Genomic DNA, 12492 nt, shown 5'->3' on the forward strand with positions numbered 1-12492 from the left:
GGACTAGAATCCCATTTCTTATTGCTTGGTCCAAACTAGAATCCCATTTCTTATTGCTAGGGCCATTCTCTAGGGTGGGTGCTGGGATGCCAAACATCATATCTAGGGATGATGGGTAAAAAGGATGTGAACATTTTACTGCACAATGCATTCTTTTGGGGTAATTTGCTAAAAAGATATAGGTTGTTTCAGATGCTTTTAAAAGTGGGTGATCACATCCTACTCTTTTGTTATCTCATAGATCTTGGGGTGCTTGTTCACTGTGGCCTGGGTATGCGATAGGTGTTTAATAAATATATTAAATGAATCAGTAAATTAAAGAACCCAGCAGAAGCCCAAGGAGGTTGGTGGCAGGGAGGAAGAAGAGTCACGAGCTGAAAAGGAGTGAGAAAAGGAAAGATGTGGAGAAAGAGGGGGATGGGTGAAGCAAAGGAGCCAGCAGTTACTGCTCAGTGGAGGAGGGATGAACCCTGGCAGAGAAGAGAAACGAGACAGCTGCAGGTGATGGAGAACATGAAACAAAACAAAACTGAGTGACCGGGAAGCTTTGTTTTTAAAAAGTAAAAGTGACTCATAAGGCTAATTCAGATGCTGGACAAGCCAAGACGCTCTTGTCCAGGAGCGTGGGGATGAGCACAAAATGCTGAGAACCTTTGTGAACTCAGATCGAGGAATTTTTATTGCACCAGTACAGTAAACATGCAAGACATCTTCTTAAGACCTACAATGGTAACACATGAGCAAGATGTGAACTTGCCTTCAACAAAGTGACAGTTTAATGGGGGAGAAGAGCTAGGACAGGGACTCAGGTAGCACAATGCCAGGCCGAATGTTTCAATGTCCCCAGAGGTACAACAAGTCATTAGTGTGAGGAATCAGGAGACAGGAAACTCATATCAAGTCATGAGGCTGAAGAAGGCTTGTGTGGGAGAGCCAAGAGGGATGGATAGGATTGTACCAGGTAGAGGTGGGGGATAAGAGAGGCGCTTCGAGGTGATACCATAAAGAAGCCTCAGGAGGTGGGGAAGCATATGGAACCGCGAGAGGTCAAAGTAGTTTCCAGCCAAAGGGGCGTGTGGCCTGTGAAGGTGTGGAGACATGGCCAGAATGTCTTAAAGCCACACTCTGGGGCCCTAAATGCCTGGTTGAGGTACTGATGCTCCGGGTGGGCCACGGAAAGCTAAGGAAGGTTTTGTTGTTGTTGCCATTGTTCAGAGAAGTTAATACTATTAGAGATGATTCCCAGGCAGGGTGACTGGCAGATAGAGGTAAGTCAGGTGAAGGAGTTTGCTGGGGGGGTGGAGGGGGCAGTTTGTGCTGCTGAAAGGCCGCATAGACCATTCATTCAGGTGTTGCACATTAGACAATCGTAAAATCTGGCCAGAGATAATGGCTGAGTTCTTTCCTGAGAGCACAAAGACAGCAGAAGGTTCTGGTCATTACCTCCGGGGAGAGGGAAGGAGGAAGAATGAAAGCACGAGATAAGCCAAAGAGAATGCAGCCAAGGAGGAAAGACTCAGAGACCAGCTGCCTGGGGTGCAAGTTTCAAGAAAGAAGTTATAGCGAAGTTTGAGAACCCCAGCCTTGCAGCGGGAATGCGGGAGTTTGAATCCCAGAGGCCTGACTAGTCATGATTAGCACAGGGACTTCAAAGAGGTTTTGAGTCTGTTTGTTTCCTCATCTGTGACATGGGAATGATTTCTATCTTCAAGGGATGAGAGCTTTCACGGAGATAAGATTCTTACTGTGCACACTGGGAGCCAAGGAGTGTACAGGACCAGCGGGAGAAGCATCTGTAGAGATTAAGGGTATTCAACCGAGGAGCCTCTGCAAATGGAGGCAGGGCCCTCAGGAAGCCCAACATTCAGGCGAGATTGCTGACTACCCTGTAAGAGGAAAGGGTGAGCGGGTCAAGGCAGCCTCAGCCTAGTCCTCACCCCAGAGCACTGCCTTTTCGCCTACGCTTCCATCTGGCGGCGCCTCCCAACCTCCCGCCTCCAGCTTCCCGCCCGGCTCCCACTCCAGCCTGTCCCAGGAGTCAGGTGCGCATGCGCCCTCCGGAGCCCCAGCCCGGCTTTCCACGTTTCACTTCCCTCCCTTTTCCTCCTCTGCTCCCGCTCCACCGCCGCGATTGGCCAGCGGACCTCCTCGCTTTGACCAATAAACGCCGCTCTCTCGCCCCCGTGTTACTGGGTAGAACAAAACAAAAACAAACAGAGCGAGAGGGGGCAGAGACGCTCCGAGGCGGCGGCAGAGGCTGAGCAGCGGGGTTTGGGCCGGCGGACAGAGGACCTGGGCAAGCGGCGGCAGCGGCCCGAGGGGTCAGTACCAGCGGGGCGGCTCGCACTCCCGGGACGACTGCGTCCTCTCCCTCAGCTCCGTGTCCTCTTGAGGCAGCCGCACGTTGGGAGGGGGAGGGGGCGTGAGGCCGCGGCCGAGTCCCGGCCGGGTGGGCGAGGGTCCGGCCTCCTCTTCGGAGCCCCGCAAGTAGGGCCGCGGCCGCCCCAACGCCCGGGCGGCGGAGGGCGGGCCCCTGTTCCCTCCTTCTGGGCCCGGGCCCGGAGCGCGGTGGCGCGGGCCCGCCCCCTCCTGCATCCCCTCCCGCGTAGCGCGGTGCGCGGGGCGCTCGCCAGCGAGGGACTACTCCTCATCCTCGAGAAGGCCGAGTTTTCATTTTTATTTTGAGGGGAGGGCGTTGGGAGACGTCCTTCTGGCCTGACTGAAATCCTGTGAGGAAGGTTCGCGCCTCCCCCCCCCCCCCCCGGCGTCCCTTGGGGGCCCCCCTGAAGACGCGGTCCCCCGCTCGGCGATCACCGACCCTGGCCCTCGGCCCGCAACCCGGAGCCCAGGCCCGCCCCGCTGCGGTCCAGCAGCCCCTGGGGCCTGCCTGGACTAGGGCCCGCGGGGTCCCGGCCTGCACCCGCGGCGGGGAGGAGGGCCAGCCGCTGCGGGAGGGGCCGCTGGGAGGCGGACACGTGCCCGCCTCCCCGGCCCTGCGCGGACTTGGGGCAAAGGGGCGCTTTTTTAGTTCAAGTGAAAATCTCCCAGGGAAAACAAAGACAGGAAGGGAGCCCTCTTTCTGTGAAGCGCGGGCCGAGTCTGCTGCATTTGTCAATTCGGTTCTGCAATGTACACGAGAAGGGGTCCCCCGCCCCCCCACTCCGCTGGAGCTTCAAAAACTAACTGCAGAAGTCAGTATCTCCTGTTCGTATGCCCTTGTGAGAACTGGTTATGGAACCAGCAACTGTGCAGGATCTACAATGAGTAAAATGATCAAAAATGCGGCTTCGTGTGGAAGACAAAAAAAAAAAAAAAAAAAGAGTCACCGCCTGTTTTGTATTTTTTCTGCTAAGTTTTACGATTTGGGCATTCTTACTAATGTGAGGCTTTTTAGAAACCTTCATATACTCTTCTAAAAAGGGAGCACTGCAGATGTGTTCTGAGTTTATTCGTATTTGTGCCATTAACCTTCCTTCATTATAGGTTTCTTAAATTCCTTACAATCTCAGCAGGGATCTTTGAATTATATTTTAATTTTTTTTTTTTTTCTGTTGTAGTAATGAGAAAGGGAAAATAGTTTCTGGGAGTGCGAAAATACAGGACACTTTGATATTTTCTGCAGTGCTTGCTTTTGCATCATTGTGGTTGAATACTTTTAGCTGATTTTAAGTTGCTAATTAGCTGTGATTGTGGCCCTGGAATGAATACAAATAATTTTCTGGTTAGCATATGGCCTAAACTTGACTCCAGAAAATGTCAGAGTGGTTTGTGGGGTGTATTTCAGGGAACAGATTTTGGGCCAGGGGGGGAGGTGAGGCTCTGTCTTTTAGGGAATGTCTTGGCAATTGAATACTTCTGAGTATATTTTTCTGTAAAACTATTGAGGAAATGAAAATTGTTTAATGCTAGCCTTGGTTTTGCTCAACTTATATGTAGAGTTTTGTTTTTTTATTCAAAATTAGTTTTATTGTTTAGTATGAAGGATGTGGCTTTTGGAGTTTTTGCTTTATATTTTTGTTAACTTTGGGGCAAAAATCTTAAGGATTGTTAAGTAAACTGGAAAAAAGCTCCACGAATTGAAGAGAGGAAAAACATGCAATGTATTTTTATCCTTCTCTAAATTCTTAAAATGTCTGTGTTGCTATCAAGTGTGACTGAGTTCTTGATTGCGTTACCATTGCCTAAAGACACAGACAACACTTTTTTTTGGGTTAGGATTACTTAATAAAAACAAATATGGTAAGTTATAGATGATAGTCATTACCTAATAATTTTCTTTGACTAACTGAATGTCTTCTGTGTAATAGTTTAAATAAATATTATTTTTAGTGTTTGGAAAGTAGTATTTAAAGTAGTATCTTTAAATACTGTGTTTTAATAAGCTTCTGTCTGTTAGCCCCAAAGACTTTAATAAGTCTGTGTTTTAATAAGCTTCTGTCTGTTAGCCCTAAAAAAGAATCTTCTTGTGATATATTAAAATCTTATATTGAACTTGTGCAAGCAGTACTGGATTGAAAAGGTCTGGTTTCTAATTCTGGTTCTTCCATTGAGCAGCTGTCTCTCTCTGGACAGATTAACTACCTTCTCTGAATTTGGTTGTGTGCAAAATGGAAACCTCAAAGTTGTTCTGAGAAGTACATGAAATGATGCATGTAAAATTCTCTGTGAATTATAAAAGGCTTTATAAATATTAGTTATAATAATTTCCTTTAGTAGCAAGGTTCTGCAGAAAGTGTCCTGTCAATGATCATACTTGCATCAAGTATGAAAAAGACTTCCTAATGTAATTCTATTAAAAAGCTCGTACACACATCATAGGACATTTTCACTTTTCTGTGTCATGTAACTCATATACTGAAGTGAGATATGACAAATTTTAAGACACGGAGAACACTATGTGTTTAGGTTTACAAACTATTTTTGTTCATATATTTATATGTATCTCTATATACATATCTTTAAGGTTCATTTTCCCCCTTAAATCCAGAGTTGTTGGAAATTATGATATTAGAAAGATCATTATGTAGAATCTGTTTATTCTGAATAGAATTAGAGAGCGATCACCCCATTTTCTTCTGAAGCAATATAGTATCTTAGTAGCCTAAGGATTATGCCATTTTCAGAAGTTTACCATTTTAGCATTAAGGTGTGTTTATTCTTGTTTTACAAAATAATACCCTTTTCTGGAGCAAAGGGGCTACAAACTTTTGAGATGTTAAAACGATATATTGAGGAATTTAAAAGTCAGTTGAGGGGTGCCTCACTGGCTCAGTTCAGTGCAGCATGCAACTCTTGATCTTGGAATCCTGAGTTTGAGCCCCATGTTGGGGGAAAAGTTCACTTAAAAAAAAGTTGAGTCCCAGGAGGCATCATATATTAGTATCTTAAAATGAGATCTTATAGTAGGTTATTTGAGAAAGACTTTCCTTTAATTAGTTTATTAGTCTTTTTCATTAATTTGTGCATATCTTAAAGCACACTGCTCGTGAAATGATTATAAATGACTGGAAGGGCTTATATCTAACTTATATGATTTGGACAGATCAATGCTTAAGTACTATAAACCACTATTTGAAAAATAGTTACAGAGAGATTCTAAAATCATATTTGGTTATACCTTCTGGTAATAGTTTTCATGAAATATATTTTGCTAGTCTTTCATGTAACATTAGATTTATATCACTAAGTTAAAGGTAACTGGTTTCAACACCTTACAGCATTAATAATTTTTAAGTCATTTTGAAGCTAAGGTCTAAAATACTGAGTTGCTACTACCATTGTACTTACTCCTTTTTTAAATAGTCAAGTTTTTAAAAAAAATTATTTTATTTATTCTTGAGAGATAGTGAGAGAATGTGTGTGAGCAGGGGAAGGGCAGAGAAAGGGAAAGAGAGCATCCCAAGCAGGCTCCACACTGTCAGTGTGGAGCCCGACATGGGGCTTAGACTCACAAACTGTGGGATCATGACCTGAGCTGAAATCAAGAGCCTGATGCTTAAAAAAAAAAAAAAAAAAAAAAAGAGCCTGAGCTTAAGCTGCTTAACTGACTGAGCCACCCAGGAGCCCCTAGGCACATTTTTTTTTTAAGGAGAATAGGAGGGGTGCACCTGGCTGGCTCAGTAGAGCATGTGACTCTCTCTTTTTTTTTTTTCTTTTAATTTTTTTTAAATATTTTTATTTATTTTTGAGACAGAGCATGAGCAAGGGAGGGGCAGAGAGAGAGGGAGACACAGAATCTGAAGCAGGCTCCAGGCTATGAGCTGTCAGCACAGAGCCCCACGCGGGGCTTGAACCCATGGACTGTGAGATCATGACTTGAGCCGAAGTCGGATGCCCAACCAACTGAGCCACAGGCACCCCTAGAGGATGTGACTCTTGATCTCAGGGTTGTAAGTTTGAGCCCCATTGGGGCTTTAAAGAAATTTCTTTAAAATATTTAAAAATTTTTAAAAATAAGAATGGGGTTTTCAGATTATGAAAATACTCTTTTTTCTTTAAAAAATTTTTTAAAGGTTTATTCATTTTTCAGAGACAGAGACAGTGGGGGGGGGAGGGGCAGAGAGAGAGGGAGACACAGAATCTGCAGCAGGCTCCAGGTTCAGAGCTGTCAGCACAGAGCCCGATGTAGGGCTCGAACTCATGGATGGTGAGATCATGACCAGAGCTGAAGTCAGACGCTTAACCAACTGATCCACCTAGGTGCCCTGATTATGAAAATACTCTTATTATAGAAAACACCATTAAAAATTTCTCCCAAAGTCTTATAATGCTAATTATAGACACCTGGGTGATGAAATGTCAGCTGTATCTGCCTTCAGATGTGTTGTGGTGTGATAAAGAACAGAATCCTGTGATATGCTTGATTAACCAAAACTGTTGCTTGCGTTTTGTAGTAGTTCTCAATTCATTGGTAGTGAACTATACAATATTATGTATATCAGATTAATTATGAGGACTGGTAGTCCTGAAAAATTTGGAGTATGTATATGCTGCTTTAACTTGAAATAACCATGTATAGCAAATACATCTTCAAGTTAGAGGGGTGCTTTGGCACATTCAGAAGTATGGAGGGTTATCTTGGACACAGATACACTTGTCAGGAAGATTGAAACCAAATGTTAATTGTGGTAAACTGTTTTTCAAAGTAAAGAGAGCTCTTTTTTTAAAAATGAAATTAGGGGAGGGGCGCCTGGGTGGCTCGGTTGGTTAAGCGTCCGACTTCGGCTCAGGTCATGATCTCACAGTCTGTGAGTTCGAGCCCCGCGTCAGGCTCTGTGCTGACAGCTCAGAGCCTGGAGCCTGTTTCAGATTCTGTGTCTCCCTCTCTCTCTGCCCCTCCCCTGTTCATGCTCTGTCTCTCTCTGTCTCAAAAATAAATAAACGTTAAAAAAAATTAAAAAAAAATGAAATTAGGGGAGCCTGGGTGGCTTAGTTTGGCTCAGGTCATGATCTCATGGTTTGTGAGTTCGAGCCCCACATCAGGCTCTTTGCTGTCAATGTGACGTCTGCTTTGGATCCCCTGTTCCCCTGTCTCTCTTCCTCTCCCCTGCTCACTCACACACACATACACGCTCGCTCTCTCTCTCTCTCCCTCTCCCTCTCTCTCATAAATAAATGTTAAAAAAAAATTATGTGCTGGGGCCCCTGGGTGGCTCAGTTGGTTAAGTGTCCAATCTCGGCTCAGGTCATGATGTGGTGGTTCGTGAGTTCAAGCCCTGTGTTGGGCTCTGTGCTGACAGGTCACAGCCTGAAGCCTGCTTCAGATTCTGTGTCTCCCTCTCTGCTCTTCCCTGACTAGTGCTATGTCTTTCTCTGTCTCTCAAAGATAAATTAAAACATCTAAAAAATTAAAAAAAAAAATTATGTGCTGGTTTTATTTTTTTTTACAATGTGATTAAGTAAATTGAATTTACCTTAATTCTATCAGTTTGGAAGATGTTGAAGGTTTTTTTTTCTTTTTAAGGAAATAGATCCCAAGGGAAGACTTCCATTAGTAATTCAATCAGTGCAAGTGACATTAAGGAACAATGGATGTAGAAAATGAGCAGATACTGAATGTAAACCCCACAGGTAAGTAAGAATATTTTGAACCTTGACTATATTGTGAGAAAGTTTGAGGTCATAACAAATTTTATGAAAACATAATACTAAAACCATCTTTACTTTAAAAGCCATCTTATTATGCTACAAGTAAGTTGTATTGTTTTAAAAAATCAAGTTTGTGATTCTTATTTTTGTAGAAATTCTTCACATGTTCTTTTCTGCCCATCTTTTCACATTCCATACATTCTAACTTTCCACTGTTTATAATAAACTATGTGCTACAGAATGGAGAAGAATAGTGAACTTCCTCATTAATATTTTCAAATGAACTAGTTAGTGGTTTCTGCAATATAAACTGTTATTGATTTCTTTCCTAGTAATTTATTATAAATTACCTATGGTATTTTCCTTATTTTCCATAAAAATGGTTTTGTAGAATATTTGTCCAAATGCTGAGTAACTTCAGACAACTTAAAATATACTTATAGCTTTCAGACTAATCTTTGTAGAGTTAAGTAGGATTTTGAAATATTCTGAATGGTGAGATTTTTCATCTTTTGAATTTTGGTTTTTTTAAAGTCAGATCAATAGTGGTTATGGAACCCTAAACCTAGGTAAGTATGAATAGTGAAATATAAATGAGTAATTGATAGAAACATGAATTAAAAATTATAAGGTCTAATATATAAAATATACCTAGATATGTTCTGCTGCAGTCATACAAACATATTTGAAAGGATATTAAAATAGTTGAAAAGAAATCCAGTTGTAGGAAATGATGTTTAAATTGAATACTTAGGACTCCAAGGGACAGTTTAAAGCAGTTTATTATAATTTGAGGTCCTTTATCTTCTGGATGAGTTTGGTGGTTTGCCTTAATTGTAGAATAATGAAAGCAATATGTTACAGGTAAATGTTTAATGTTTTCTTCAATTACCTACTGTTACTTGAAATTCCATTTAACTTGTCTGATCTCTGGTCTTTTTTTTCTCCTTCCTCTTCTGCTTTTCTCTCTTATAACCACTCCCTTGTCCTGTGTCTTTAGCTGTCACTACTCTGCTGTACTCTAGCTCTGTATTTTCTACAGTTATAATCATCTGATATTTAAGCGTGGATTTGAATACTGGCCATAATCCTTTTTAGATATGTGACTTCTATGAAACATCTTCCATCTGTAAATTGAGGATAAACAGCTTTGTTATAGAGCTTTGTGAAGATGATAGATCACGTATGTAGAGAGCCTACCATAGAACCTGGTATCTAGTGGTAACAATGGTGACGATAATGACAAAAGAAGTTGCACTACTGCTGTGACTATGACTGTTGCTAGTAGTTGTAGTATAGTAGTTCAGTTATGATGATGGTTATGATGATGTCTCACACTCACCCTCTAACACTGACTTCCCATCTGAAAACTTTTAAGACTTCATTTCATGCTTCTTTATTCTGTTTAAAAGTCCTTTATTTTTCTTTAAGTGTCACTTTATTTAACCCAAAGTTACTACCCTTGCTCTTTTCAGTTAGTGAATGAATTATTGCAACATTTTCTTAGCTGGTCTCTCACTTTATACTTTCTCTTTTTCCTTATATATTCTGTATTCCTCTGCTAAACCAATCTCTCCATCACTGCATATGATATCAGTCTAAGCTCTGACCATTTGAATGTGGTAGTGGTCAGCAGTTATTCTGGTGACATAAGCAGGGGCAAGATTATGTAGGATGTTAAGTTACAAGATAATGAGTTTAAACTTTATTTTGAACTAGTGGGAAAACCTTCAAAGGGTTTTCAGTGGGGGCATGTTTTACAGAATCCATTTCCATGCAGTTTGGAGAATAGTTGGAAAGCACAGAGACTAATGATGGACTCTATTTAATGTTGTTGTTTGTTTTTGATTATCACAGTGTTCTTAACTTTCATACTTTTTTGTTAAGAATTATAAAGATTTTTTTTAATTAAAAAAAATTTTTTTAAGAATTATAAAGATTTTAACACATCTATGTTTTTTATAGGTTGACTTAAGAGATTTTCAGCTTCAACATATTAAGACATGTTAAAGTCTATACACATGGACTTGACACAGCCTAATTACATTTAGGAATGTTTAAAACCACTTGAGAGATTCAACTCTGACTTGACTTAGCCATAACAGACAAAACTCTGCCCCAAGGGTACCTAATTCAGTAGCTTTCTGAGTTTTTTAGAGCAAAGCCAGGTATCTCCATGGACATTTGAGTTGTTAGTATGAAGGATACTCAGGTGCTGAGGGTACAAAGAAGTACAGGTAAAGGCATGGTTCCTCTTTTGAGGCTTGTGACTTATTTGGAAAAGCAAGACTCCTGCATAAATAGAAATAACAAAGTGGTTTCTGTAATGTGGTGAATGAATAGAGTGTGGGCATTAGTGTTATTGTGGCTAGAATTGTTAGGAAAGTTATGTGAAGGAAATAAAACTTGAGTATATCCTAAAAGATTTTGATAAGTGAAAACAGCAATGAGGATGACATTCTAAGTAGGACCATTGGGAACTCCAGATATGTTGCTGTCTTTCAGGGGATAATGTACAAATCTTACATAGGCTGGAAGATTTTCAGAAGATGGTAAGTAATACAAGTCAGGTTTGGAGAGGTGAATTAAAGCTTTAAAAGCAAGCGTTATCTTTCAGAGCAATGAAGCCTCAATGGTTCAGCTCAGTAATATTATGTGATCATTTATTTGCCAAGTATCTTTCAGGTTCTTTGGATTAGAATATTTCCTAAGTATCTATAATTAATCAGGAGGTGTTTGGCAAGGTATTTAAACACTCTCAGTCTTAGTTTCCTTATCTGTAGTAATGATCCAGTATGTAATAAATAGTTCTCAAACTTGTGGGTAAATGACAGAACGCCCAGCACAGTGCCTGATAAATAATAGGCATTCTCTAAATATTAGTTTATCTCTCCTCTCAAGATTCTTAGTCTTTTCTTACTATCTCCAGTTGCTTAACTCCCTTAGCTCACAGAAGTCTAAAGGATTTATTTGTGGTTGTATATTAACATAAAATTTTATTTCTAAACATATGAGATAACATTAAACTTTGCTCATTAAAATTCACTGTCTTAGTTTATTTTCTATGATAACGTGAAAAGTAATCCTGTTTAGTTGTCATTTATTAGATTGAATCATGTGAAATTTCCAATATGTGACTTGTTACTGACCTAAAAAATGTAATTTCATGTGATTCAACTTAAGGTAACTTATGACTATAACTGGTATGACAGTGAATGGTTAAAGTACTTACTTAGAATTTTCTTTCTTCATTTTCCTCTTTAAGATCCTGATAATTTAAGTGACTCTCTCTTTTCTGGTGATGAAGAAAATGCTGGGACTGAGGAAATAAAAAATGAGATAAATGGAAATTGGATTTCGGCATCCTCTATTAATGAAGCTAGAATTAATGCCAAGGCAAAAAGGCGCCTGAGGAAAAACTCATCCCGGGACTCTGGCAGAGGCGATTCAGTCAGTGATAATGGAAGTGAAGCCCTTAGAAGTGGAGTAACTGTACCAACCAGTCCAAAGGGAAGGTTGCTAGATAGGCGATCCAGATCTGGGAAAGGAAGGGGACTGCCAAAGAAAGGTTGGTGTGTTCCATTTCCACAGAAGCAAACAAAACAATATTACCTGGTTCTTATACTATGGTTTCCTTGTTCTAGGAATATGAGAAATTTAAACAATGATGGTGTAAGAGGTTATGATTTGTGTATATGTTTTTACAAAGTAATAATCTGAGGACCATCCCACTTGTTTTTAAGTTGAGCCTTTTTTCTTGAGATTCAGTTTCTTGAGCAGAACTTTCTTTTCAACAAAATATACATGGATGTTTTGTACAGTTATGAATTGTGCATGTATTCTCTAACTTTGCTTAAAAGTAGGGTCAGAAATTCATCATACCTGGGGTACCTGGCTGGCTCAGTCAGTGGAGTATGTGACACTTGATCTCAGGGTCATGAGTTTGAGCCCAATATTGGGGGCAGAGATTACTTAACTTGTAAAAGTTAAAAAAAAAAAAAAAGATTCATTATACCAATTATCTAATGAATATAATTATGTCCTTTGTTAAGAATGCATGATAGGTATAAATTGGATTGCTAATATCTGGATCAGAATTTTTAAAAAATTTTTAAAATGTTTATTTTTGAGAGCGAGAGAGACACAATATGAGTGGGGGAGCAGCAGAGGGAGAGGGTAACACAGAATCCAAAGCAGGCTCCAGGCTCTGAGCTGTCACCACAGAGCATGATGTGGGGCTTGAACTCATGAACTGTGAGGCCATGTCCTGAGCTGAAGTTGGAGGCTTAACTGAGCCACCCAGGTGCCCCCAGAATTTTTTTTTTTTTTAAGTTTATTTTGAAAGCACTCGAGCAAGCAGGGGAGGAGGTGGGGGGGGGGGGGGAAATCCCAATGCAGGGGCTC

General features: G+C 40.9%; 1 protein-coding gene across 1 annotated transcript in view; it reads left to right on the forward strand.

The window, feature by feature from the left end:
• The first annotated feature begins 2185 nt into the window (after positions 1 to 2185).
• The window catches only part of PDCD4 (programmed cell death 4), a 28193-nt gene continuing 17886 nt past the window's right edge, over positions 2186 to 12492 (forward strand). The window contains exons 1-3 of the mRNA XM_007087182.3: positions 2186 to 2321; positions 7964 to 8070; positions 11354 to 11656. Coding sequence (XP_007087244.1) covers positions 8028 to 8070; positions 11354 to 11656 — 346 coding nt within the window. The 5' untranslated portion in view covers positions 2186 to 2321; positions 7964 to 8027. The remainder of the gene's footprint in view (positions 2322 to 7963; positions 8071 to 11353; positions 11657 to 12492) is intronic.

Source organism: Panthera tigris, chromosome D2, assembly GCF_018350195.1.
Source record: "Panthera tigris isolate Pti1 chromosome D2, P.tigris_Pti1_mat1.1, whole genome shotgun sequence".
In the NCBI taxonomy this organism is placed as follows: domain Eukaryota; kingdom Metazoa; phylum Chordata; class Mammalia; order Carnivora; family Felidae; genus Panthera; species Panthera tigris.